Consider the following 27,300-nt stretch of genomic DNA (forward strand, 5'->3'; position numbering starts at 1 on the left):
AAGAATCTATCTTGATTTCTTTGACCAATTCCCACTATTTATTCCAAACACCTGCAAACTTTGCTAGCACATTAGCATTTTTTTCCTTTCCAGAGTACAGGGAAAAATCAAAAATATCTGTGTCAAAAATTTCTGTATTCAAACAATGAAGTTGATTTTTCTTGTCCAAGCCAAGACGAGAAAGGGTACCAAAAGGGTACCCGCTGTTCATAATAATGCCTTTGGCCCTTGGTTGTAGAACAATTGTTACATCAACACTTGTCAAGTTTCTAACCTATTTAGCTTGATTTTAACTGCATCTGGAAAACAATGAATTTAGAACTTTCTATGACAGCAAGTCTAATCTCTCTTGTTTTAGCTATATTAGCACTCTTCTGTCTTTGCTCAGCTTCACACAAATGAGTATGAACAAAGCTGTTAATCACAGGAAGAATGACAAGGTATAAGTAGTTAAACAGCTGCAGTGGGAGCCACAAACTACATAAGTGAGTTAAGGAAGATGATGCTTTATCCTAGGAGGCCTTAGAGAATGCTGGTTGGGCCTTACAGTGAGTCAGCCAACAAAGGGAAGGGTTGCAAAGAAGAAAACAACAGAACAGATTGCATGTTCCTTGCTGGAAGGGCACTGTGAAATGGACAATGCATTGAAAAAACTATCCAATGCTTGGCTGACCAAGGAAATTAGTACTACCTCAGTTTTACATTCCCATCTTCTACTTACACATAAGGGCCTATTATACTTACACATAAGGTCCTATTCTACTTACACATAAGGTCCTATTTTAAAAATAAATAAATTTGAAAACAGATTAAAAAAAACAGATGCTACTAAGTGGTTGTTGCACAACACAGTATGATAAACCACCAGTTACTCCCAAATTATATTCTAGTTTCAAAATCAGAATTCTTCATATTTAATAATCAGTAAATGCCAGTGTCTGAGAAAGCTGTGAATTTGTTGACATTTTGAAACTTTTTCACAAATTTTATAATTTCAAGTTGTTAACAATTGTTTACTAATTGGTTCCAAACAAAATTAAGTGGCTTCTAGCTTCTGGGCTCATATTCATATAATATGACCAGCCTTCAAGACTGAAATGGTCTACTACCATCCAAGCACTGAATGGCTGAGGTGGGAAGGAACCGATATAGAGATCATGTATTCCAAGCCCCCTGTTCAAGCAGGGTCAGCTAGAGCAGGTTGCTCAGTGCTGCATCCAGTTCAGTTTCAAATGTCTCCAAGAATGGAGACTTCACAATGTCTCAGAAACCTGTGCCAGCGCTCTTACCACCCCCCAAAGCTGTTTTCTTATGTTTAAGTTGAAGTTGCTCTATTTCAGTTTTGGTTCATGACCTCTGTCATGTCATGATGCACCAGTAAGAAGAGTCTGGCTCCATCTTCATCACATGCTCCAATTTAAGTATTTACAACCATTACCACCACCACCATCCTGACCATGCCACACTTTCTCTTCTCAAGGCTAAATAAGCCCAGGTCTCTTGGCTCCTCCTTGTATAACAAATACCTCAATTTCTTCATCATCTTTCTGGTCCTTTGTGAGACCAGTTAACAGTTATAGACTGTCCATGTATGTCTTTTCCTGAGGAGCTGGATCCAGCATTCCAGGTGTGATCTTATTTACACTGAGTAGAGGGGAAAGAACACCCTCAACCTAAAGGCAATGAACTGCCTCCAGCAGCCCAGGATGCTGCTAGTTTTATGTGCAAGGCCACACTGTGTCTGACACATTCAGCACGAGGACAGCCAGGTAGCTTTCTCCAAAGCTGCATTCCAGCAGGTCAGCCACCACTATCCACTGGTACATGAGGTTATTCCTCCCCAGGGCCTTTGATCTTTGTGAAACTTCATTAGATTCCTGTTGAATCATTTCTCCACCCTGTCAAGGTCCTCCTCAATTATTCACTACTCCTGGATTTCAGTTGTTCGGCAGCTTTGTATTTCATCATCCAAGTTATTAATGAAGATGTTGAACAATACTGGCTCTTGCACCAATCTCTGGAGTACACCATTAGTGATTGGTTCTTGTGCCAGTCACTGGAATTCACTCTGCTGATCACAGCCCTTTGACCCCAGAAGTTGTGTCAAATCTTTTCAGCTTGTCAATGAGAATGTTATAGGAGTCTGTTCAGAAAGCCTTGCTGAACTCAGGATAAGTAACATTCACTATTGTCCCCAAATCTCCAAGTCCCTCATATCCTTTAAAAGGTTATTGAGCTAGTCAGGCGTGATTTCTCCTTCTAAGATCAGTACCAGCAACTCTTACCACGTACCTGTCTTTTCTTGTCCTGACTCAGGTTGAGGGAGAGGAGGACCCACCTTACGTTCTATAGTCTCCTTCTCATCCTGCTTCAGGTCCCCTGCCCCAATCAGCAGCAGGACTACTGTTCCTCCTACTGCTGATAGACCTGTAAAAACTCTTCATGAGTTGCTTCATATCCCTCACCAGATTTATTGTCAGAAGAACTCCAACTTCCATGACTACAGAATCACAGAATTCCAAAGAAGGTCAAATACTTCTCAGAATCTTTAATCTCAAGAGTTTAAAAAAGCAAGTGGGGTAGAGAAAAAATATGCCATTCTCACTTCTACTGTCCAATTCACTGCTGCCAAGAACCTTAATCGCAAAACCACACATCTTCAAAGTCAAAAACACCTTATTTGTTTGGTTTCCCATGGAACAGTGTAAAAATCAAATAAAGTCAATGGAAGTGAAGTGGCGGGAGTTTTCAGTGGACCTTACAAGAGCGTATAGATTTTCTCCCACTCAAAAGGCATGCAACAGGTTCCAAATGAATGCCTTCAAAGTTTCAGGACTTCTCTAACTTATTCCCCACCCAAAACAGAACAAGCAGTTGAAAGAAAAACAGAAATCTGTTAAAAGGAAGATAAATTTGAGGGTCTGAAAGATCTCACAGTATTAGCCCTCTTTTTTTCACTTGGTTTTCTTTCTACTTTCTATTTTTACCAAAGTGATCAATTCTATCTCCTTATTTACATGGTCTTATCCTTGAATACGGAATATGCCTTAAAGATGGGGCATAGTAATCTGCCTTATCCACTAGCCAGTGATAAATCAAATTTCATTTTGTACCACATGTAAGTTACATTTTTAAAATCCATACACAACCTTTCAAATTCTTCCTTTCTGGAGTTGTATTTAATAAATGGAAGTTCTGTTCTGAAAACCAGAATCCAACTTCATTCCCCTTCCAGTCACACAAAAATAGAACCAGATTCAGAAGAATCCTGGAAGGATACCCAAAGGATATCATTCACTTACAACTCTTACCCTTATTGAATCAAGTTTCATTAACTTAAGAGGCTAGACAGGCCTCTAATGAATACCACAGAATTCAGAGCTGTTTAATAGTAGAGACTGCTAGACAACTCCTTTCACTCTCCAAGATAGTAAGTCTGAATGTATCAAGCATTCAGTTTGGTGCTGTTGAAGGCTTTTTTACCCCTTCTTCAAAGATGTCCAAGACCAAAAAACAAACCCGCCTGAACTGATTTTTAACTCCCTACCATTTCTCTGTTCAGCTTCTGAACTCTATACAGTATTCCAAGTCTTTTAACTTAGAGATAACTCAACAAAGTAAAATGATTAAGCTCACTATGTTATCAAGCCAGAACTTGTCTCTGGTCATATCATGAAAGTAAAAGAATATCAGCTCCTAACTGGAGTCTTCTGAAAACACAAAAATTCTATATACATCTCAAACTTCACATACAATATTAATTTGCTTGTGAAAGCAACTGCCAGCTCTTTCTAATTCAGAATAGTAAGAGGTGAGATATTTCAAGAAGAAAGCAAAAACAAATGAAAGCTACACAATCTCAAACATTTCCAAACTTCCCTAACTTCAGTAATACCCTACTTGCTTTCACTATATAGTTCCACTGATAAGTAAAGGCTTGGCTGTGTTAGGATCAAAGCTCATGACTTTTACAGCTCATTTATTCTTGCATATTAACATGTCATTTCCTTTAGTATAATTCACTCTAGACTTGACTAAATATGTATAACAAAATGTAACTTTTACACAGATCTTTTAATATAAATGCAGTAGTTTCCTTTAATTTCTTCCTATAGTTAACAGAATAATAGAGTTGCACAAAGTACTCGCAAGCCAGTTTTTAGGCCTAAAGTATTTACTGTATTTCTAAAAACACTTTTACACTGCTTTCAGAGCTTAGTATTCTCTTTACAGCCAAAACACCAGTACCACTTAATAAGCATTCTGAAAAAAGTGTAAAATACCTCAGAACTTTTCTTGAGGCTGATTACTCTGCAAAACCATGAAACACTAATTTTGAAAGGCAGATATTTTTCCTGGTCAGGAAAAAAGATCTTCCTTGTCTGGAACAAACAGCCAGTCTCATTCAGATCCTCATACCCAAGTGGTGAGCTTTCCCAAGAGTTCTGAGCTCAAAGCTCTCAAAGGTTTATGCTTAGGTTCATTCCTTTTTCAGCAGTTCCCAAAAAGTACTGAAAAAGAGCTCTTTTTCTCTTTCTACGTTCATGAAAATGAGACCTTTAACAAAACAAATTAGCATATGACCTATCTGCTTTTGTTCTTAAGCACTTCAGCAACTTTTTTGTAAGATATATGCACAAATGAGAGCAAATGGATGAAGACTATTCCATATTCAAGTTCTACTTCTCTTCATTATGTTCTACAGATACTCTGTAGTTTTCAGGTGAAATATGTATTTGTACAGATCTATTTTAATTGGTATAAACCAGCTACCTAAGAAGGCAATTGGCACAACATACACAAAATTAGTTCTAAATAATACCCCAATCAGCACCATACCTGCATTGATTCATCAGGCTAGGAAATAAATTAACAATTTTGCACAATCACTGAAATGTAGGTTAAATTTTCCCACACAACACAGAAGAATTTCACTCTCTTTGTTTCTGTCCCTTCAAGCATTAGTAAGTTATCCACCTGAAATACATACAGCCTGAATACTAGTTCTAACTTTTTCTTTTTTTTTTTTTTACATAAAATGTAGTCTTCCCAGGGGAAAACTGGAAGTTATTTAAGGAAACAGAAAAAAAAAATTCTAATTCAATGTATAAAAGAAGTGTTATTCTAGTTCCTTATTTCACTGAGAGATCAGAGTAGACAGAATAAGATAAATCAAAAGTAAATGCTTTAGCATACAGCTCTGAATCAAATATCCCAAAAATTCAAATACACTTCACAGCTGAAAACATTCAGTTACCAGCACTTACATGAATGTTTGGAAAAGGAAATTACTGGTCATGAAAAAAGTGGTGTTTGAAATAACGGTAATTTTCCAAACATTCAGTGCTCTGCAAAAGGTTCAATAAAAATAACATTTATTTAGAAAGCCTGACTTGTTCTTCTCTAAAAAGAGTCTGAAAGTTATTTTTCTTAACATTTCATTTCACTACCACAGCAGCTCTACAGCTTTCTTTGAACTTCAGCTACCATGGATCCCATGCACTGATCTTTTTCCATTTCAGAAGTGTACACCAGCTACCATGCACTGTAAGCTGCAGTACAACATAAAACAGTCCTCAACCACTCTGACTCCTCCAACGCATTTTAAAATTTGTTCACAATTTAAGCAACCACTAAAGAAACCTTAGCTATCAACAAGCTCAGTCTTACAGTCACCTTGCAAAAATAGCCCAAGATTCTCCAAGATTATTATCACCAAGCTATTGCACAACCACTCAAGAAGGGAATTTTCTAACCAGCAACAAGCATTTTCTCCTACACACTAGGGCACAAAACAGAAAATGCCCTCTAAGTGAATATGAAACCAGTGTTTCTAAGCAAAACCACAAAGAATGATGCAGGTGCTACATTAGCGTTTAAGTGAACCACTTCTGATCAATACACATAATACCAGCTGAGGAGTTCAGCAAGCAAAACCAAGTCCATCTACAGAAATGCAGAAAGGATGTAACTTGTGCTTTAAAATGGAAATGCTACTAGGATACTAAATACTCTGCCATCTACCAAGTCAAAATTGCCTGCACTAAACCTGAGAGTTTAGCTGTAGCATGATTCTGTTTCAGCTGTTGGAAGAGAACTATAATTCTCTGGATTAAGTTTAATGGTGTGTATTTTGAGATTTGATTCTGAGTTCCTTCAACTTAAGAAAAAATACAAATAGTCCAAAGTAACCTTGCTTGATTTTATATTTTATATGTTATGTATATCCATTTAAATTCATTAAAAACTTAGAGGCTACCAAAAGCCTCCAAAAGTAGCTTAGAGATTGAAAAATTGCCATGACAGGTTACCACATTAAAAAACTCTACTTCTAATAGCGTCTGCCTACATATTTATGCCTTGACACTATATGTAGTGCATATATATTTTTTTTTTCACATACATTGTTATATATTAGTTCCCAAATATATCTGCAGTCTTTTTTTTTGCCAAGACAGAAACTTTTCTTTTGTCTTTGCACCTGATCCAGAACCAATCAACTGGATATTCTCTGCCCACTCTAATCCAACACTGCACATCTATCTGCAACTACTGCTTTGGTAAAAATATCCACTACTCCTTTTCTGGTGCAATCCACATGGACAATTTGGTCTTAATCATTCCCCCTTCAGTGGACATCAATAGAGAAAGATGAAAAGATGCCAGTGATTCTGCTCATTTTTTCTATACACAAAAAAAAGAAAAAGGGTGTTCCTTAAAGAATCTTCTAAAATATCACATCTTGATCCTCCTAGCAACCAAACAAATGTGTATCCTTGTTCTTAAAACATAAAAGCTAACAAATGTTTCAGTGACTATGTGAGAGCTTAAAAATTAAAATTGGAATACCTCTGACCTCCAGTTTTCAGTTTTTCAATAATACAGACAGCACATGCATCCTTCATGACACAGCACAGCAAGCTAAAGGACAGCTACAAAATTATTGAATGGACCAGAGAGCAAAACGAGTAACTTCTACAAGACTCAAATTTTTCCAAAGGAAACCATTACCAGTCTACATGACCTCCTAACAATGGGTGTAGGCCTTGCTGCCCTATAATACTAATTATTTATCTACTGGCAGCCTTACTACATCTTTAAGAGTTTTGTTTGTATGTATTCATTGTTTAAATACATTTTATTCAATTTTATACTTCAAAAACAAAATTAACTTCCGAGAAAATTTTACGATAGAGAAACACAGCATCTTAATAAAAATACTAAAGGTAAGGTATGTGACACTAACAAAGATAAATATAAACAGAACTACTATTTATCTCTCACCATCATAGTAACCAATCACCCTGAGAGTTAGGTATAACAATGGCAGCGCTAGAATAAAATTGACTTACCTATACTAGGTGGACTGCCATAATTTACAGGGGACTCTGGAGGCCTTCCACAGTGTAGTGCAGCAAGAGCAGATCCCTTCCATACAACATGTTTGCAACCTGTTTGTTAAAAATCACACCAAAAAATGAAGGCGAATGGGCTTTTTCATAAAAACCACAGGAATGGTATGAAATATCAAGAACTCTCAAAATTCTCATGAAATTTTCATACTTTTGTTTGTACGAAGCAAAGACTGTCTGCCAGCCCCTAATAATGTCTGCACTCCAGGGACACTTTGTGGAATTTCTTGCTCTAGAAGCGGTCCAAGTCGATGGCATATTTGAAGCAAGTGATCAGGTGCCAAGTGTCTGTAGTATTTTACCTATTATATAAAAAAGCAAACAAAACATTTGAGAAATAATACAATATTTTTGATGCACTACTGGTTTAATCTTTTCTCCCCAGATTATTACACAAATTCCTAAGAAAATTATAGGATAGTAAAGAATAAAAACAAATAATGACCTTTAAGTACAATAATTCATTCCAGCTGGTCCTAATTAATTCTTCTATTCAGCACATGCCACTTTGTACAGAGAACTGTTGGTATTTACTACTTTCTGACTTCACGGCACAGTTGGTCATACACTAATAAGCTCTCTTACAATCACAGTAAAAAAATGTAAAGTATACATTCAAAATTACATTCAAGTAGTGGTCTAGTCAATTTAAATTACTGTAAGATAAAGATGAGACAAACACTGTAAAGACAGCAACATTTACTTCTTTCAAGAATTACAAACACCAAATAATATAGCTTTGTAAAAGAAAATGCAAAAACATTCTGCCTCGATTTACCTAAGTTAAAACACCTTGAAACTTCACAACTGGCTTGATTTATTTTATATCTATAACTTTTAAACAAAAATGTTGGTTTAAGTAATTCAACTTCTAAATTGTTATGTCTTCCCTATCGCATCTATAAACCCAACAAATTTTTGTAACAGACATAATTACATAGTACCAAATCAAGTTCCTATTATCAGCAACATAATTTCTCACAACTTGATAATGAACCACCTTTAGTGACTGCCAGATAAAAAGTTTATTCTTTTGAACTACTATAATTCTAGATCAGAAAACTGTCTTAAATAACAAGGGGACAAGGGGGAAAAAACACTTTTGAAATGCATGTGACAACAGTAAAAATCCTACTAATACGGGGTTTTTGGTTAAAAAATAGCTTTAAAATGTATAAGCTATTGTCAACTCAGACTATAACCAAAAATAAAATTAAAATAATAAATTTAGAGGGAGAATAGACTCAGTTTTCTCAAATTCTTGTATAGAATTTGGCATGTAGTCATTTTATCCTTCATAAAGCCTAAAATACATCTTCATAGTTTTACTTCACAGAAGAGGAAAAAAAACAGCAAAATACTGAAGAAAGATCTTGTGATGTTTTGTTATTCTGTATCTAGAGGAGGGCTTGACTGACACTTAGGCAGAATGATGCCTCTGTATTACACCCAATTAACAGAATATACCTCATTCTTCATCAAATGTGCTCGTATCTTGCTGACACACACCGTAATTGTTTCATGTACTCCAGCAGTTTATTAACATAAAGAGTGCTGAAGTCTGAAACTAAGGTTCTGGAAAAACCTTGCTTACACCAGTACTTCTCACCACCACCAGAATCTCCTAGTGAAGAAGGGAAAGTTTTCTCTCTCCTGTCTTGGTCTAACACTGGCCAGCAGCTCAGCCTTCTGCAGCCACTTTTTCATTCTTACTGCAGTGGGATGGCAGAGAAAACCAGATGGGTAAAAGAGAAAAAACTTGTAGGTTGAGATGAAAATAGTTTAATAGGTAAAGCAAAATCTGCACAGCAAGCAAGGCAAAATAAGAATTCATTTGCTACTTCCCATCAGCAGGCAAATGTTTAGCTGCTTCCTAGAAAGAAGGGTTTTCCTTCTGTGGCTTATATTACATTTCTAGAAAGCCTTGCAAGTGGTCTCAATTTGGCTTAAATAAGTTAAATAAATAAAAAGTTAAATAACTTGCAAAACTCAGACAAGTGAAAAAAAAATGTTTTCTTTTAAAAAATATTAAAAATTATATTTTATTTAAATAAAATTGCAGCTCATCATAAAGGTCAGTTAATTTTAAATTGCCTAATTCAATGTCATCAGACAAGCACACACAGAAGAGTGGCAAAAAATAATTCAGAATTATTATGATAAGAAAAATTAATCAGAGTATCAACTCATCATGCTTTTTTCTGCTTAAAGGAGGAATCACAATCAAAATACATGCATGAGCTCTAAAATATCTAAATAGCCATAAGAATTTATGAAGCTGTATAGACTTTTTGCCATCAACAGCTTGATCCATTTCCTTAGTTTTTGTTCTCCTCTGCTCTTATCAAAAGGAGCACAAAAGCTTAATAAACACTGATCTTCGCTTAATTCCATCTGAAACCAGAATTTACATCTGCAGAATCTGAATTCATCTCTCAAATATTAATAACTACTGGGTTTTTTGGTTCAACCATGAATAACACAACTAAGTACACAACACAATTGTCATTTTAGCCTGCTCAAGACCCTACAGTTTTACACAACCTAAGAAATGCATAAAATCTAAAGTAGATTAAAAAAATCATCTTTGACACATTCCAAAACTACAGCAAGCTGGCATCTTGAGTCATATTTTTCATGATTTGTCATCAGCCATGTGCTCACTTTTCATTTAGCAGAAACTAGGTAGTCTCAATTCCTCCTGCAGTTTTTAAAGCAAATGTTTTGATAAGAGGTATCTGTTTTGTTCTTGATCATCTGTATTAAGGATCTCAATATATACCTTACACCCACACTACAGTCTCTTCTCATTTAAGTCCATTTGTGTGAAAAGAGCTATTTATGCTACATTATGCAGTAGTTGTGTGATGCTTCTTCACAGGATTTGTCTAAATAATCATAGTTCACTACTAAGCAGCATTTGAAGCAGCTCATTAACAAACTGATTCAACAATACTTAGCGAGCTGTACGCTTTGCCAAAACAGAAGTGGCATTGCCCATTTAAACGCTTGTCAGTTCCAGGAAGCTTATGGAGCTATTTCATGAACCATGCAGAGTCAACATTTAGTTCTCATTTTCCTCCATAAAGCTAAAGCACACACAAGAAACTTAAATAAAAAGGTAGATTTCTCCGTAAAATCAGATAGGAAAACTTATTTAACAAAGTTTTTATTTGGACTGCTTTTTTCCTTTTCTTTTTCTTCTTCTACAAACAAATAAAATGTGGAACTTGAATAACTTAATAAAAATAGGCTATTAATTAAGTTTTCTCCAGGTGACATAATTTCTTCATCATCAAAAAAACCCTCAAATTCTTTATCTACTCCAACTGCCTGACCACTTCAGGGTTGACCAAAAGTTAAAGTGTGGTGTTAGGAGCATTGTCCAAATGTCTCCAACAGTAAGAGGCTTGGGGCTTTGACTGTCTCTCTAGGAAGTCTGCTCCTGCGCTAATTTTTATGTGGGACTATTATATTGGAAGTCACAAATTCAAAAACTGTGTAACAGAAATTCACCCAATTTCTCCCTTTTGAAAAAGGAAAAATAAGAATTGCAGAAAAGACAACAACAACTTGGTAGAAAGAAATCAAGACAGGACAAGGTAAGTTTACTTAACACATTAAACTAAAATTATTTGGATTGTTCCATAGTGCAGCCTACCAGGAAACAATTCTTGCACTGATAAACTGCAAAAAGAGCCTAGAATCTACAAAAATATATCTACAAACCAAAAAATCCACATCCAGAGTACTTTCAAGTCAAATTTCTGAGACAAAACTAAATAAAATGTTTATTTCAATGGTAACTTTAGAAGCTTTGTCAGAATCAGAAAAGCTCAAGACAATACAGAATGAAAAAATAGAATAAAATTTGGTTTGACACCAATCTCTGATTCCAAGAGGAAAAAGGAAAGCAAAAGGAAAAAATAACAGATGTACAAGTATTTAAAATTCATACAGCTCTAAATGAAAGTGAAAACTGGACTCTACAGACTGGAATTTTAAAATTAAATGCCAAAACTGTGATGTCAAACAGCATAAAAAGGGCAGGATTTTTTCTCTGCCAGTCCCCCCGAGCTGAAATTCTAGCTGTTTTTATTCTTAACCCTATTAGACTTTCTTCAATGTCTTAATTGTGCTCTGTTCTTCCAAAAGAAGTGCATAGAAGATGTGCTTTTAAGGTAAAATAATAAACTCTCCTTTTTTTCTCACAGTCTTTCCACATATGTTAACACTTCTTAACTATTACTATTTATTTACATAAACTAGAACTGTGTTAGCAAGTACAAAATCTTCAGATCTTAAGCATAAATATTATTTCCTAGAAAATCAGAAGCAGCATTACCCTCAAACCTCTCGCTTTAGCAACTACCCCCAACTTCACCTATTCCAAACAAGCAGCATGGGAATACACCAAATGCAGCTACTCAGCTATCTGGACTAACATACAAATCTTTATTACCTTTGAAATAGACCTAAGTGCTTCTATTTTCATTCTGCATGACTCTGCAGCATAATTCAGCATTAGAATCACAGTGAATGAAACAAAAAAATCGTGATTTGACCTAGACTCTAGTTAAATTTGTAATACGTACTGCAGTTATTCACCACCAGTGTTTAAGACATCAGGTAAAATACAACCTTATTCTAGTGCTCCAAATACTCTGCACACTGAAACATTCTCTCAAAAATTGTTAGTTTTCCCCCCCATACCCTGCTAACAGTCAACATGGTTAACTACCAGGTTGGCTGTAAATATGTTTCAGAAAAACACATTTCCACACGAGGACATTTAACAACAAAACCTACTTCAGTCAGCTACCTATATTCCAAGACATGAGAGCTCAGTCTTACTAACACCAGCAGCTATCCCAGTTTAACTATCCTGCTATGCAGCATATTACCCAAAACAAGCTCCAAATTGAATTACAGTAATTGTACTATATCAGATCATCAATCTAATAGAGCATCACCAGCCACTGCCTTATCACTTTTAAAATTAGGAATTGCAATGAAATGCAAGTAGTTTTCTCTGAAGAATTCTCACTCCCTTTTTTCTTTTTCTTTAGGGGGAGGTGGGGGTGGTCTGGGGAGATAGGGCAGGGACAACCAACAACCGGGCAGGAGAACCATCTTCCCCAAAACATACTCATTTGTTGTATGCTTTCCAATTCTGCTTGAGCTAAAACTATATGACTATTTAACCACTATTTCCAAACAGAATGCCTAATATTTTACTGTAAGATTATTCTTTAATTAAATATGTCTATATGAAACCAGCCATGCCAAGAAGACACTATTTTTTCAACTATTTAATGCTTTTAATAGGTATGAGGCCAGAGTAGATAAGCCTTAGTATAAACAGTGTGCTACAAGCTTACTACCTGAGAAGGTGTGAGCAGAGGCAGCATTTTTTGCCTTATAAACCAAGATGTTCAGCTGTGCCTGTTAGTGTTAAATTACCTGTAGCTGTTTGCCTTTCTTAAATTCGCTCCTAAAGTTTTGTGGGTTTTGTTCTGTTTGGGGTATTTTAAACAAAAGTTACACTTTAGAAACTTGATATTCTTCCTCACCCCATCTCTCAACAGTGTTTCTTAGTCCCTGTTAGAAAGAACTAGCACAAAACTGTTGGCTTGGCCAATTCCCTTGATTATCTGTGCAAAAAACAAATGTGTGGTGTTACCAACAACAAGCGTTTCACCATATCAAAATATAAGTTTGAACAGAGAGGTTTTAACATAACCTAAGTTCTCAACTATAGGAATAGTCTGTAGATCACAAGCACTTGTCTTTTAGAACTCAGAGGAAATCATTTAAGTTGATACATGTCCAACAGAAGTGCTGTTAATGAGACCAAAAATCTGGCTAAGAATAACAATCAGAATACTTAGGTTTTCTTAGCCACAGTGCCAAGTTTTTCAGAACACCTTCCCAAATATTGTATAGACTGTCCCCAAAATACTGTTTATAAAAAGTAAGTGATAAGGCAGCTCTCTGATTCAATTCAAGTTTTACTTCTGCTCCCTACTTCTTTGAGTATCTTTACAGAACAATCTATCCTAAAGAAACAAACCACTTATTATCTGCTTGCTTATTAAGAAACAGAATTTCTAAATAGTAACCACAATTCTGCCTAGAAGACTTTACGACATGAAGAAAGAAACACAGTATCAATGTACATAGTGCGCCAGTCCCACAGATATTCTGCAACTTTAGGTAGGTTTGCACCACAAAAAAAGAACAGTCAAATGGCCTGAAAAAAAGCGGTTTGTAACTTTCACTTGAAATAATATTTAATAATTGTGGGCTGGAGAAGAGAAAGGCACAAATGTCAGCAAAAAAATAAAAAAAAATCATCAACAGTTCCTGAGAGCAAGACTTTCTGTCTATTAAACACACTGGGCCATCCCATTTGGTGTGAAGACCCAGCCTTCTCCCTCCTCAACCGTCACCACCATGAATAAAATTCTAATTCAACAGAGAAAACTACAACTACATTAATATTCTGGATTAGAAAATTTACAAAATAGTTGTGATCATCTACATTGTGATGCTTGTACCATAGAAGACTTTAAAAAAACAAAAAAACAACACTCCCACAACATTCTCTATGATAGTTCTAAATTGTCAATCTCAACAGTTGGTTTAATTCAGTTAAAGTCTACTTTGCTCCCAAAAGAAGCAACTGCAACACATTCTCCAACCCCTCCACACCCACTCGTAGCATCACCCTCATGGTGGTGATAAGACCCATGGTGTATCACACTAAAAGAGCTGAGCCATCTTAAAATTACTGTTCATTATTCAGACAGTTCAGCTGCCTCATCCAGCTAACCACACATTTGGATGAGCACTCGTGTCTACACAAAGGACGCAGCAGAAACGCACAGCTTTCATCCACAGCATACAATTAGAGCAGCTACACCCATAGGGAAACTGCAACATGAAAAAAACAATTACCCTGGAGTCAAACGATGCACCAAATCTTGCTCTGTAACAAAGGCCCTAACAAAGGTGTTGAAAAGCTTAAAAATGCAACACAACACTTAAACACCTTATCCAGACTCTATAAACAATTCACACCGCTGCCCTGCTCCGACAAAATGAGCTGTTAACTCTTAAAATCCCTCAGTTTCTGTCCCTCATATTGAGAAACCCTCAATTTTTCAAAAGGAGAGAAAAACAGCTATCTTACAATTCACAAGTCTTCACAATAAAATCAAGAGAAGACAAAACATCCTGAGATTTGTTACTGAAGAGTCCCCCTTGGTAGAACTGCTTAGAAGTGGCCTACCAGGGACTCAACTCTCACAGGATCTTAGGTTATAGCACGAAAAGAAATCTTAATACTGGCAACGTTAGAATGAGATTAGCACTCTGAAATAAGAGCCTACACTACCAAAGCAATATTCAAGTGATTTGTACCACACATGGTGACTCTTGAAAAATATAACATAGGAATACTGAAATTCAAGAAAAATCGTTTAAGAACATAATAGATCAGCATTACTGAACTGATGTACTTTCCTGTAGCATTACAAGCATGCACAGCATGGTATTAGCTTATTTAAGAAAATGAAACCTTTACTTTCACTGGCCAAACAGAAAAATGAAAGCAACGAAAATTGCACCAGATTTAACATTATTTGCACAAATTAAGTAACAGAAATAAAACATCTCGGGCTGTGAATTCCAGTCTAATAATAAAAAGTTAACTCTAATAAAAATTCTTAAATAAATGCTTTAAAAAAATCAGAAACATCATTATCTCTTGAATATATATATATATACTAAGCTAATTCTGTATTAAAAATATAGGTATAATAAAAGGCATGATTTTGCACACAATAAAAGAGAAGCTTGCAATCAAATTCCATCCCAGTTACACAGAGCCCTTATTCCCTCCCAGAGTAAAAGATATCTAACGCTACATTTACTGGTCATTTTAGTTTTTAGCCTTTTATCCCTTCAGACCTTTCTACAAAGTTTAGTGAATGCTCAGGGCATTCATGTCTGAGAAGCTGTATCAAAACACAGCAAAACATGCCATCTTGAGAAGGAAGAGTCGGCATGTTAAAGCTGAAAAGATTAAAAAAAAAAAAAAAACCTGAACTAATATTGTTTCTTTATCCCAAGAGCTAAGGATGCTTTGGTTTGAGACAAATAAGTTTTTGTTTAATGAAACAGGAAACAGTGAAAAACTCTTCTTTTGTACAAAATGTAACTAATGCTGCAAATACACTTCCGTGCCAGCTTTCACATGCCTAAAATGTCAAGTAATACAAAGTTCACACAGCTTTGACAACTGAGGCAAGAACAAATACAGGATGGAGAGAAGCATCAAGAATAAAGCAACTAATTACACACATACCTCCTCCCCAATATCTAGGTAGGGACAAGCTGGGAAAGCACTTAGAAATGGTTACTAGGAAGTCTAAGGAAACTTTGTTATCAACAGAAGGCTAGGAAAAGAGAAAGGACCTAGTCAGCATCACGTCTCCAAATCCAAGTATCCAGTGCCAAGTCCAAGTTTTGAGGAAGTACATCTTATGTCATTACAGACCTATGCTGACTAAATTGGTATTTACCCGCAGTCCACAAACAAAAGAAGTTTCTTGGAAAGGCACTGAATGAACTTATTTCTCACCAACTTTTGTTACTTCAACCTTTAAAATGTATTTTTATCTCACTTTTTCTTTCTGCACATCGTTTTATATTTCGACTATATAGAAGAAACTCAAATCCATTCTACATTAAAACTATACCAAGTCTTTATAATTTATAGGATAAAAGAGAAAAGTTAGCTATTAAGTTTTACCAAGCAACTCCTACCATTGTTTGAAATAGGTAAAACAGCCTCAGAGGCTTACAAATAAACAAGTAAATAAGAATAGTATACCATGCACTTTGAAATTCCCAGTTGAGTTTCTTCATATTTGATTTCAAGACAGTTCAAAAGTACTGGTATGTATTCTTATATTTTCCACAAGTTAATTGCTATCAATTAACCCATACATATGAAAATGCCTGTGCCAGTGCAACTCTTGCTACATAAAAAAGCAGTGCTGTAAGTAAACCCATTCTGACCACAATAAATACCTATGCTCCATAACGCAATATGTTATAGAATTAAAAAAATGTATACAGCAACAGCCTTTATCGAAGGCATTACAGATGGAAACTGTCCTGACTCTTTTTCTGCAAGTTCAAAAGTTCTCAACATATCTATGTTTTAGAAGTTACTGGAGTTCAGAACTACTATAAGCAACCAGCAAGGGAAATCCCTCCTTGATGAGCATCACAAACAGGCTCAGTCTTTCTCTTAAAACGTTTACAGATATTCAGAGACTAAATGATACAATAATGTACCTGAAATGAAAACAATATCAGCAACAAGTTGCTAAGACACAATTCATACACCTTAATTGCTGTTTTCCCAACTGCTGCAGTTCACAGCATGTTAGGAAAAAAAATCCAGGCCCCTCTCTACTAAACCAGAGCTACATCGCTTCGAGTAACATTTTATCACTGATCTAACCCGAGGTGAGAAGCACACACTAGGTAATTTTAAAATTTAGCAAACCAAAAATCCACCGAAGTCAAATTTATGATGTGGTCCCGGCAAGCCCGGTTACAGCCACGCACCAGATAAGTGGGGCATAAAAGCCTCCGAGCCGCAGAAAGCAGCTCAGCAGCGGGGAACGCCCGGGGGCAGCGGAAGGGCCCCTCAGCGCGGCGCGGTGCCGGTGCGGATGCGGGCCGGGAGCGCGGCGGGGCGGCCGGGCCGCGGCCATTGTGTGTGCGCGCGCGGGCCGCAGGGCGGGCAGGCGGCGCACAGCGCCCCCGCACGGCCGCGCGCGCCCCGGCACCCGCCGCCGCTGGCCCCGCCCCGCCCGGCGCCGCGCCGCGCGCGCGGCTGTGGCGCCCGCCCGCACCGCGTCCGTGACGTCGCGGAGCGAGCGCGGCCGGGCCCGGCGCGCGCGTTGTTGTTGACCCCGCTCGGGCGAGCGGGCACCGATCGGACCCCGGCCCGAGCCCTCCCCGGGACACTGAGAGGGGGCGCAGGGAGGGATAGAGGATGTTGTAAAAATTAAAAAAAAAAAAAAAAAAAAAAAAATCCAAAGTTTTGTTGCTTTTTTTTCCTAAGTTGCCTTTTTTTTTTTTTTTTTTTTTTTTTTGCGGGAAATTCAATTTTTTTTACCGGGCTGCTCAGTGAGAGTGAGGGAGGGGGAAAAACAACTTTGCCCGCCGCAGCTCTCTCTCCTGTTACCAGCGCCTGTTCCTCTTACCAGGTTCTCGTAGCTCCGGGGATGCTCCTTGCCCGTCCAGTCCGTGCGCTTGGGCAGCAGCTGAGGGAGGGAAGAGAGGGCGCCCCGTGAGCGGCTCCCCCCCTCCCCCGAGGAGCCCCCCGGCAGCGCCCGGGATGGGGCGGGGGAAGCGGGAGAGCGAGGGAAGGGGGAGGGAGGCCGCAGGCGGGGCGAGTGCCGGGTGCACGGCGCCGCTCTTACCTCTTTCTCCGCCACTTCTCGGATCAGGACCTGCAGCAACAACAAAAGCGGGGCGTGAGAAAAGGTTTCAAAAAGAGAGAAAAAGGGACAAGGAGGACGAGGCGGCCAGCGCGCCGCCTGATCATCCGCCCTGCCCGGCCGCCCCCTCCCCGCCAGGCCCGGCGGCGCCATCCATCCCTCCATCCATCCATCCCTCCATCCCCTACCTGAGCCGCTTGCTGGCATGGTCCGTCCTCCAAAAAGCGAGCGATGAGGAAGTAGAGCTCTGCGGGGAGAGGAGAGGCCGTCAGGGCTGGAGCTCGCCCCTTTCCCGCGGGCTTCCCTTTCTTCCCCCTGCCCGCCGCCCCTCTCCGGCTCCGCCAGCCACCACTCACCCGCTCGCAGCTCCGCCGTGTGCCGGCTACCGCCGTCCCCGGACATGGCGAGGCGAAAACCGGGGAGGGGAGGGGGGGAAAGGGGGAAAAGGGGGGTTGCCCGGGCCGCGCTCCCGCGGCAGTGTCGGGTCCCAGCGAAATGCGCCCGCCCGGTCGCTGTCACTGCTCGTTCACCGGGGAGAGTCTCGGCTCCACCATTCAACCCACGGGCAGCAGCAGCAGCAGCAGCAGGAGGAGGAGGAAACAACAACTCGCAGCCGCCCGCCGCCAACGCCGCCGCCGCCGCCGTCGTCGCCAGCCAGCGCGAGCGAGCGCGATCCCTCCGCCCGGAGAAAGAGTCCCCTCCTCCTCCGCGCCCCCTCCTCAGCCCCCACGGCCCCGCGCACCGCCCCTTCCCCCCGCGCCCCCCTCCAGTCCCCGGCGCTGCCTGGCGGGGGCAGCCAGGCGGGGAAGAAGGGGGGAGCCGGGCTCTCCTGCCCCCCGGCTGCCGCCCCGCTGCCGCGGCGGCCCCCGGCGCTGTCCGGCGCTGGAGGGGAGAGAGGGGCGAGCGCTACGCGTTTATTAGCGGGAAGGCGGGCGGGCTGTGGCAGAAGATGTCGGCGGGGTGGGCGGGAAGGCGGCGGGCGGGCGGTGAAAGGCGCTTTCTCTGCGCGGTGCCGCCGCGCGGAGGGATACGACGCACGGAGAGGAGGAGGGGCTGCGGCGGGGCAGCGGCGACTCGCGGCGGCTCGCGGCGCTGGAAGTTCCCGAGTTCTAGCGTCGCAAGAATGGGAAGCGAGCGAAGCCAAAATGCCCCCGGGGAGCGCGGCCCCACTGGGGAAGGCCGGCGCTTCCACACCCCCCGCTCGCCGAGGCTCCCCCCTAGCCCAGCCCGCTCCCTCGGAGCCAGCCAGGGACCTCGGGGCTCGGCCAGGGGCTTTGGCATCTGCGCGTAAGTGCCACAGTGTCACGCGTTGTTGGTTCTTATTCTTGCAACATCGTGCCCGGGTTCCTGCCGTGGGTCTGGAGCGGGGGGGAAATCCCAGAAAGCCCAAAACAGCCAGAAAGGCGCCTTTCTTCGTTGTTCGCTGGGGCTACCCAGGCGGCTCCGCCTGGGGGGTGAAGGGCTCGAAGGGCGCTCGCTTTGAGAACTTACCTTTAAAAAAAAAAAATAAATAAATAAAAAAGCAAAAACCAAAACAACCAAACAAACCCCGACAGCTGATAACGATTTTATTCATTGCTCTTGCCGCCAACCAGATCAGACGCACGGGACTGACGAATCTCCTGCCTTCCAGGAGCGATGGGCAGAGAGGAGTGTTGTCAACGCGAGGACGAGCGATGGATGGATGGTGATGCCTGCAACCTATGGCTGAACTGGAGGTAATTCACTAGCGGATCGATAACCTACCGAAGGTTCCTGAAAGGCTGCAACATTGTACGGAGCCCGGTTAGCGGCTAAATCGTTTCTTTATTTAATATTTGCTAGCTTGAGGATACTGAATAAAATGTTCTGGTTTGTGCTGTAACTGTTTCTTTACTATTTACAGGAAAAAAGAAAATAAAAACTAAGCAGATGTCTACTGATAATTAGCTTTTTTAAAAAATCCATATCTGGTGAAGGATTTAAAGGAGCATTATCGGTTGTCTTTATGTTTTGCAACGTGTCTGCGCTTTTTCAGGTCGAGTTTGGGCCTTGCAAGAACGAATGTGTTTGTGCACAATAAGAATGAATTTAGCAGGGCTCAGTGTAAACAGGGGAAGCTGTAATTTTTTAATATTTCTTTAGTCTCAGTTATTAACTGATGCAACTTGTGAAGCAAAGACAAAAGTATATTTGAAATTATATAGAAACTAGACAAAGAACTATTTTTTTACTGTACATAAAACCCCCTGAAATTCTCAACTATCTAACTTCCAACAAAATTAAATTTGAAAATTTCTGTGCTGCTGGGTAGCAGAGGGTAACATGAGTTGAGCATTTTTATATGTGTTTCCGATGCCTGCAAGCTCAGTGTATGAGCTTGAGCTTTGTGCTTGACATGGTGAGAAAGCTTCGATGCAATCACCCTTCTGCTTTATTGAAGAAATGTTACCCTGAAAGGTTAAAGAAAGGAGACTAAAATATCACTTATTTATATTGTCTTATTGTAAAAATTATTTTTATATAGTGGATGTCTAGATGCTATGCATTTTTTATACAGTTCTACCATGTCCTAAAAAATAATTAAAATCCTAATCTAGAAATTGTTATCATAAGGGTAAATGTATTTTGTAGGAGACATTCTTTTTTAAAAAAAAAAAGCAAGACTGCATGTACTCGATTTGATTGCTACCTCTGTAGCAATAATCACTATATATTTAAAAATGTACATGTATCTCCCTTTCCCCAGATTTGTAACAATAACCACTCTGTTTCAGCTTCATTTTAAATCCACACTTCAAATAATTGAAACGGAAATGAAAGCATATTTAATGTCTAATAAAGATTTTAAAAATAAAATGACTTGAATCTTTTCTTAGCCATGTAAAATACATATTGTAATATCTTTTGTAGGTGATTCTCACAACAAAGGGCTACATGAATAATGTGATTAACATTTTAATTTCCCTTGATGTTTACATAAAAGAAAGTATACTGAAGTATGACATCACTGAAACTGTAAACCAAGCAACAGAGAAATTTTAACAGTTAAGGAGTTTGAAAGTAGAGGAAAAACTCTCCTAGATATATTGACCCTGCTTGTTCTTTTGGCAACTCATAACTTTTTCTGTTGTAGTTCAAAATACAGCCCACACACAGCATCAAAACGTTCTCGGTGTTTTGACAATAAAATAAGGATTGTGTCTTTTATTTAATTTTTTTAGATCACCAACCAAAATGAAATCATAGTCCCAGACTTGAGCTTGAGCACTGCATACTACAAGAAATATTTAATAAACAGCTTTAAAAAACATACATTCCACTTGCTTTTTACAGATGAAATCTGATGGGATTTTTTTTTGTTTATGTGTGGCACAACAAGAAAGTCACACACAAGAGAAAATGCCTAATTATTATTGTTTGATGATACATGTTAGAATGAGTCTTAAAAATTCCTACAACACAACAGTAACAAATTTTCCATTCATTTTTCTGAGATTTTTAAAGTTTTTTTTATTCTTTCAGTTAAAATTAAGATTTTTTTTTAAATAATGTACACAAGTGGAGAAAAATATAATCTCTGAATTTTTACTGTCTTTATTGTTTTGCTTTCTAATAACCCCTTTTCGTTCATGTGATTTTTTCACCTTACATTATTCTAAAATAAAATACATCAGTGCTGCTTTGTCAGCAAGATTTAGTGTTTTCAGGAGAAATTACTCTGAAAGATCTTCATTAAAAATAGAAATGGAATTATTTTATTTTGTGACTTTCAAATGTTAATATTCACACACAATTGCTAAATTAATTTTACAAAAAAAGAAGAGGAAGAATAAAGTTTCATAGATTTTCCTGTTGCTGTAGATTGTACACATCAGCTATAATAAGCAATGGACTGATCCCAAGAGTTGCTGGTTTGGGATGTCTTTTTTACCCTAACTTAGCCTTTTTTTTTTTTTCCTTCCATCCTCCTCTTCCTCCCCTAAAAAGTGCTATAAGCTCTATAAGTATCCAAATACAGATATATTAGAATTCTCTTTAATTACTGGATAGCTTTGACAGATAAGTGTGTAGTGTCTTTGGTTTCTTCTTGAATTTTCTGTCTTCTTTCTGCACTTTTGGGATTGGTTGGTTGGAGGGTTTGGGATAGGGATTTTTGTGTTTTTGTGGGTTTTTTTTTACTGATATATTTTAGCCAGTGTTTTTTTTGTGTCAGTATGATTTTATACCTTGTGCACAGAAAATACATTATTTGGACCCTAGTAGCAGCAATACTTTACATGAAAAGCCTTTCTGTTTCTTTTCAAATTTGCTCTTCTCCTTTTCTCTAGAGACACAGAAAAGTATTTAGGGTTTGTAAATTGTCAAGCTGAACAATGTAGCTGAATATTTGAAGCATGATATGGGCAGGGGGTGGCTGAGAGCAACATAAAGCAGTGACTAAGCTTTCCCTGGGTTTGGTTGGTTGGTTGGTTGGTTGGTTACTTGAACAGGGCTTTTTTGGTGGGTTTTCTCCACCTCACTGAGAATTATCACCACTAGTTGCTTGTTGCTTCTTATTCTTGAAATCAACCATAAACCTTAAAAGGGCAAGAAGTGTGATGAGTGCTTGTGAGGCCAGCAACAGTTTTTATTATTATCACTTGTGTTAACTTCATGCAGAAGGAACCACGCGTGCTAAAATACAATGCTACTATGAGCAAATTCCTTCTGTAGTTTCAAACAATAACTTGGAGCTTCACATCAAAATTCATTTAAATACTCACTTGTTTGTGCTTCATGCCAAGAATACCTCCATATCTTTTCTGCACCCTGCATTGGTAACCCACCTGAACTTTCTACTATGAAGTTTGCAATAGAGTGCTTACCTGCTTTGTATTCTGCCCTTATCTGATATTAAATAGTGAATATTAAAATTATAGAATATTTTTATTCTATTCTAATATTTTATTCTATTCTAATTATATTAGAATTATAGAATGCTTCTATTCTTTATTTCCCATTTCAAAGTGCCCTTTACCACAGAACTTGTATGTCTTCCCACTCCACTATTTCTGAAAATATTTCCTGTTACTCCTGCTTGCTTCTCACTGGTGGTGAAGAGGAGCATAGAACTAGGCATCTGTATTACCCAAACCACTCTCAGCACAGACAAATTAACATTTTTAAGAAAGGACACAAATAGATTAGGCTCTGACAAATGTTTTCTATCTGTTTTCCTCCTGTGCAGCTGGAAGAGTAAAGCAAAATCACAACACTTATGAAGACAACATTAACTTTTGTGTAAAAACAAATAATTAGTTGCAAATCTACTATTGGGCTTTTGAAAGTAGATCTATATGTCATTTATATTTCGAGCAGTAAATGAGCCTTGTTGGAGCTCATCCAATGAACCTAAAAACCTCTTCAATATGCAGTTACCCAAATAAATATGATTTACACCAGCCATGACATTCTTTCAGTTTCACTGTTATATCTTTGAGTACAAAACCTTCCCTTACAAAAAGAAACCAAGAATAAGGCCTATGTTATTCCCACTGAATAGAGGAATTCAGCTGGTTCATGCTGGGGATTTTGTTTGGGTTTGTTTTGTTTTAAAGCAAATTTATTTGTGCTCCTCTATTTTGTAAAAGATTTTCAATTAAATTTCCTGGATCAGTTTGACAATTCAACTATGCTGAATACATTTCCCAACCATCCAGAGGATACTGAGAAAAATATTAAACTGCTGTACTTAATTGTTTGCCATTGGGCTTTTCTTCACAGAGACTCTTGGATATTTGCCATATCTATTTTCACGTCTATTTGATGTCACCAAAGTTTTCTGAATCTTCAAAGGATTATGTAGAAGGTTTTTTAAAGGAAGCTTTGAAAAAATTAATACACAGGGTATATTTTAGAGTAGGGCTACTCAATAATGAAAACAGGAGCTATGTGGCTTTGTATATTGACAATTATTTGCTTAGATTATTACTTCTACAAAAATTTTCAAAATGTTTGCTGTTATTTACTTCATAGTAAAGTGTTCCAGCATGCTAAGGCAATTTTTGTTGAGCAGAGATTCTCAAAATAAGGTGTATCATTCTTTTGTTTCAATGGTTTCATATTACTGTTCTGAGTCCAAGAAGACTTACTTGAACTCTTAAGTGACAAATTTTATTTAAATTGGTAAATGATGAAGTTAATTAAGGCACAATTTAATAGTGGCCTTCAGCTACTGTTAGTCTTTCCATTTCTCTAAATGAAAATTTAGATTTCAGATTAACCAAGTTTGAGACCCATTTCCATTTAGGGGTTTGGATTTGATTTTTTCTTTTACTGTAGTAGCCTGTTAGAAATTAAACTTTTTAAAATACAGATGAGACGTTATTTGCCTGATTTTCAAAATGGTGCTGGCTATCAGTAGCTTTGGTATAGACTTGGAATTTCTCTGAGTTAATAAAATAGACTATTAAAGATTTACATCTATGTAATAACTTATGGGATTCTGTCATATTGTTATCAGATATATAGTCTGATAAACTTGCTAACATGCAATTTAGATAAAAGTAGAGGAGGCCATAAGAAATACTAGTGAGATGTACTAAGAGAAGAGATGAGCAGAACAATGTTGGTAACATTTCATGATGTTACATTCAAAATAATCAGTTGAAGAAATTATATGAGTCATTCATGCTCCTTATGGGTTCCAAACCAATATAAGGGGGAGGAAAAAACCCTCAATTTGATAGCCAGTAGCAAATGTTTTAAAAAGACCATTCTGTTTATTACATATTCAACATTGAGAATATGGTAATTTTTTTCCTAGAACTCTAATATGAAGTCAGTGAAACAAAACAGTAATACATCTTCTGTTGTAATACTGCATTAGGTCTTTCACCTTATCTCAAAAAAATGGAGTTCAGGAGGAAATTAGGATCAAAGAAAAGTATTCTAGGAATAGGATTAAATACCAAGGAAAAGGAATAAAATACATGGAGGAAGTCATATTTAATAAAATACAAAATTTCTCTGTTTCAGAGAAGATAAAGCAAAACCCTCTATAAAATTTAGGGCACAGTTCAAGAATTTAAACACAAAAGACTTCAAATTAAAAACTATGGTTTTTTTTTCTCAAAAATATAACAAAATATAGCCATTCTGGCTTAACTTTTGCCTCAGAAGTCTCAATGGCAAGAATTTTAGCAGTCGTCAGAAGAACTGATACCTATAGGTAAGAACAGCCAATGATAGTACAGATACAGTATTATAAAGATTGTTAGTCTGATACAACACCGCCTTGATCTGTTGCCAGCCTAAAGACAATCCTTAGTTTTTCCCAAGTGTTTGCTTCTAATGTTGTTTTATTTTAGACCTACCAAGCATTTTTATTTCTATAGAACTGAAATACCTACTTTCCCCAAAACAGCAACCATGTAGAGTAGTACCAATATTTGCACTTACAGTAAAAATTCAGGGCTGTTAGCATTGAGCCATTTGGCTGACAGTGCCTACTTTGTGTAGCATATGTGATTTGTCAGTCATCCATGAAATACACATCACTGAGATTCTGATCTCCATTTATTGTTCAGTCTTCTGAGACAATACTGGTCTGCTGATCCAGATTTCTCAACATTTTGTATTCTTGTATAGCATCTATTTGGTGCCTTGAAAGGATTATTTTATTTTTTCAGTTTGTCCAGCTGTGGTGAGACACATAGGCGTGGTGTACTAACTGAGATACAAACTGTGTAAGATAACTGCTGATACAAAATAATTGAACCAAGCTCTTGATTTTACAGGTTGTAGAGTACCAGAGTCAAGCGTGATCAGACCACAAATGATCCCTGCATATTCATGAAGCTGGTTGTGTATTTTGTTTGCTTCCTTGTTTTTAACCTAATATTAATGTAAGATGAAGACTGGCACACATGACTCTCTTTTCACAGGTGAGGCCCTACCACAAGATTAAACGATTATGGTCATATCATTCTAGATGGACTAATCAGTAGTTTTCTCATAAAGAGTGGAGCAGCTTTTTTAACAGAGATTAAGAAGAACCCTCTCTTGAGGATATTTTCTGAGGTGGCTAGCTCAGTCTATTCTGAGGTACAAAATACTGATTTCCCTGGAAGAATTTGAACTGAAGTGGGATCCCCTGCACATCAGAGTAAACTAGAACTGCACAAGCCCCTCTTTGGTTAGGACTTAGTTTGCTAAGCATGCTCAGAAAATGATCCAAGAAGGTATACAAGCAAGACAAGTAGAGGTTTGAGGATCATGAGAAACAGGCATTGTTGGGCAAATTAAGAAGTTTTTTAGACACTCAGAAACTTACTGTTGGAGAATTAAGTATCTGTATTTTGAAGGGTAAAATAATGGAAAGATTATTTTACAGTGTCATATACATTTTCACCTCATCACTGATGTGTGTTCTTGCAATAAGCTCTGGAGCACAAGCCTAGTGCTGATTTCTGCATGTGTGATTTTTTTTTTAAATCCGACTTCCAAGATTGAATAAAAACGGAATTGAACTTGATCTTTCAGCATCAAGTTTGACTGCTACTAATTGTCTCTTGGCAGGCTCTTATAAATAAAGCACCAAATAACACTAAAAGTCAGTCAGCTAATGTAAATAAACACCTCTTATGAAAACTAGATTGAGCAGTTGAAGAAATACATAGGTCTTTATTTTTAACATAGTTATAACAAAGCCATGTCTATTTAGTCCATGAATCAATTTTTTTTTTGTATGTATGTTTGAAAGTGCTTTCCTCAGACCCTGCATAGCAGTTTCTGACAGTTTTAACAACACGCCAATATTGGTGCATCCCAGATTTCATATTAAATGCACCTCTGAATTGTGTTGTTCCCATATACTTGCAACCCTGATTTTTCAGCTGGAATTTTTCAGCAGCCAGCATCCTTACATTTTTCTCCTCCCCCGGGAGAGTGGTATGTATGCCTTTCAGTTCATTCACTGATGGATAATTCTAATAGTGTAGGACTCTGTAAGAGGACAGGTCATGGCATATTTGCAGACAAAATTTCAAATTCCAGTACATAGAAGGTAAGATGTTCTTGCTGCTGTATTCCTCAGTTTTTAATTTTACCCCTACTAGTAATCTGAAGAGCACTACTGCCCACTGTTTCTGGCCAGTTGTTCATGCCAGTGGCCAAATCTGTATTGCTGGGCTCTTCCAACCTCCAAAACTGGACAGCTGCATCTGCATGTCAGCTGGGCCCGAGCTACCCCCTGAGCCATGCCAAGGGTGGCTTGGGAGAATGCTGCTTGTCCTGGACCCAGTGCAGGGACTCCGCTGTCAACAGTATAATACTGTAAGCTGTGGGCTTTGAGTCTGCAGCTCTGTGCCCTGGCATCTTTTGGTTTGCTAGCATCGATG

General features: G+C 38.4%; 1 protein-coding gene across 2 annotated transcripts in view; it reads right to left on the bottom strand.

Moving 5' to 3' along the window:
* Positions 1-18,647, bottom strand: part of PHIP (pleckstrin homology domain interacting protein) — a 105,741-nt gene extending 87,094 nt beyond the window's left edge. The window contains exons 1-6 of one of the 2 annotated variants that reach the window (XM_058835165.1): positions 18,295-18,647; positions 18,127-18,185; positions 17,921-17,950; positions 17,702-17,761; positions 7,564-7,714; positions 7,353-7,451 (exon numbers count right to left, since the gene is read on the bottom strand). In XM_058835165.1, the coding sequence (XP_058691148.1) occupies positions 7,353-7,451; positions 7,564-7,714; positions 17,702-17,761; positions 17,921-17,950; positions 18,127-18,185; positions 18,295-18,340 (445 nt within the window). In that variant the 5' untranslated portion in view covers positions 18,341-18,647. Of the gene's footprint in view, positions 1-7,352; positions 7,452-7,563; positions 7,715-17,701; positions 17,951-18,126; positions 18,186-18,294 lie in introns of both variants that reach the window. The other variant, XM_058835164.1, reaches the window with a different exon arrangement.
* Positions 18,648-27,300: the final 8,653 nt, after the last annotated feature.

Source organism: Poecile atricapillus, chromosome 3, assembly GCF_030490865.1.
Source record: "Poecile atricapillus isolate bPoeAtr1 chromosome 3, bPoeAtr1.hap1, whole genome shotgun sequence".
NCBI lineage: Eukaryota > Metazoa > Chordata > Aves > Passeriformes > Paridae > Poecile > Poecile atricapillus.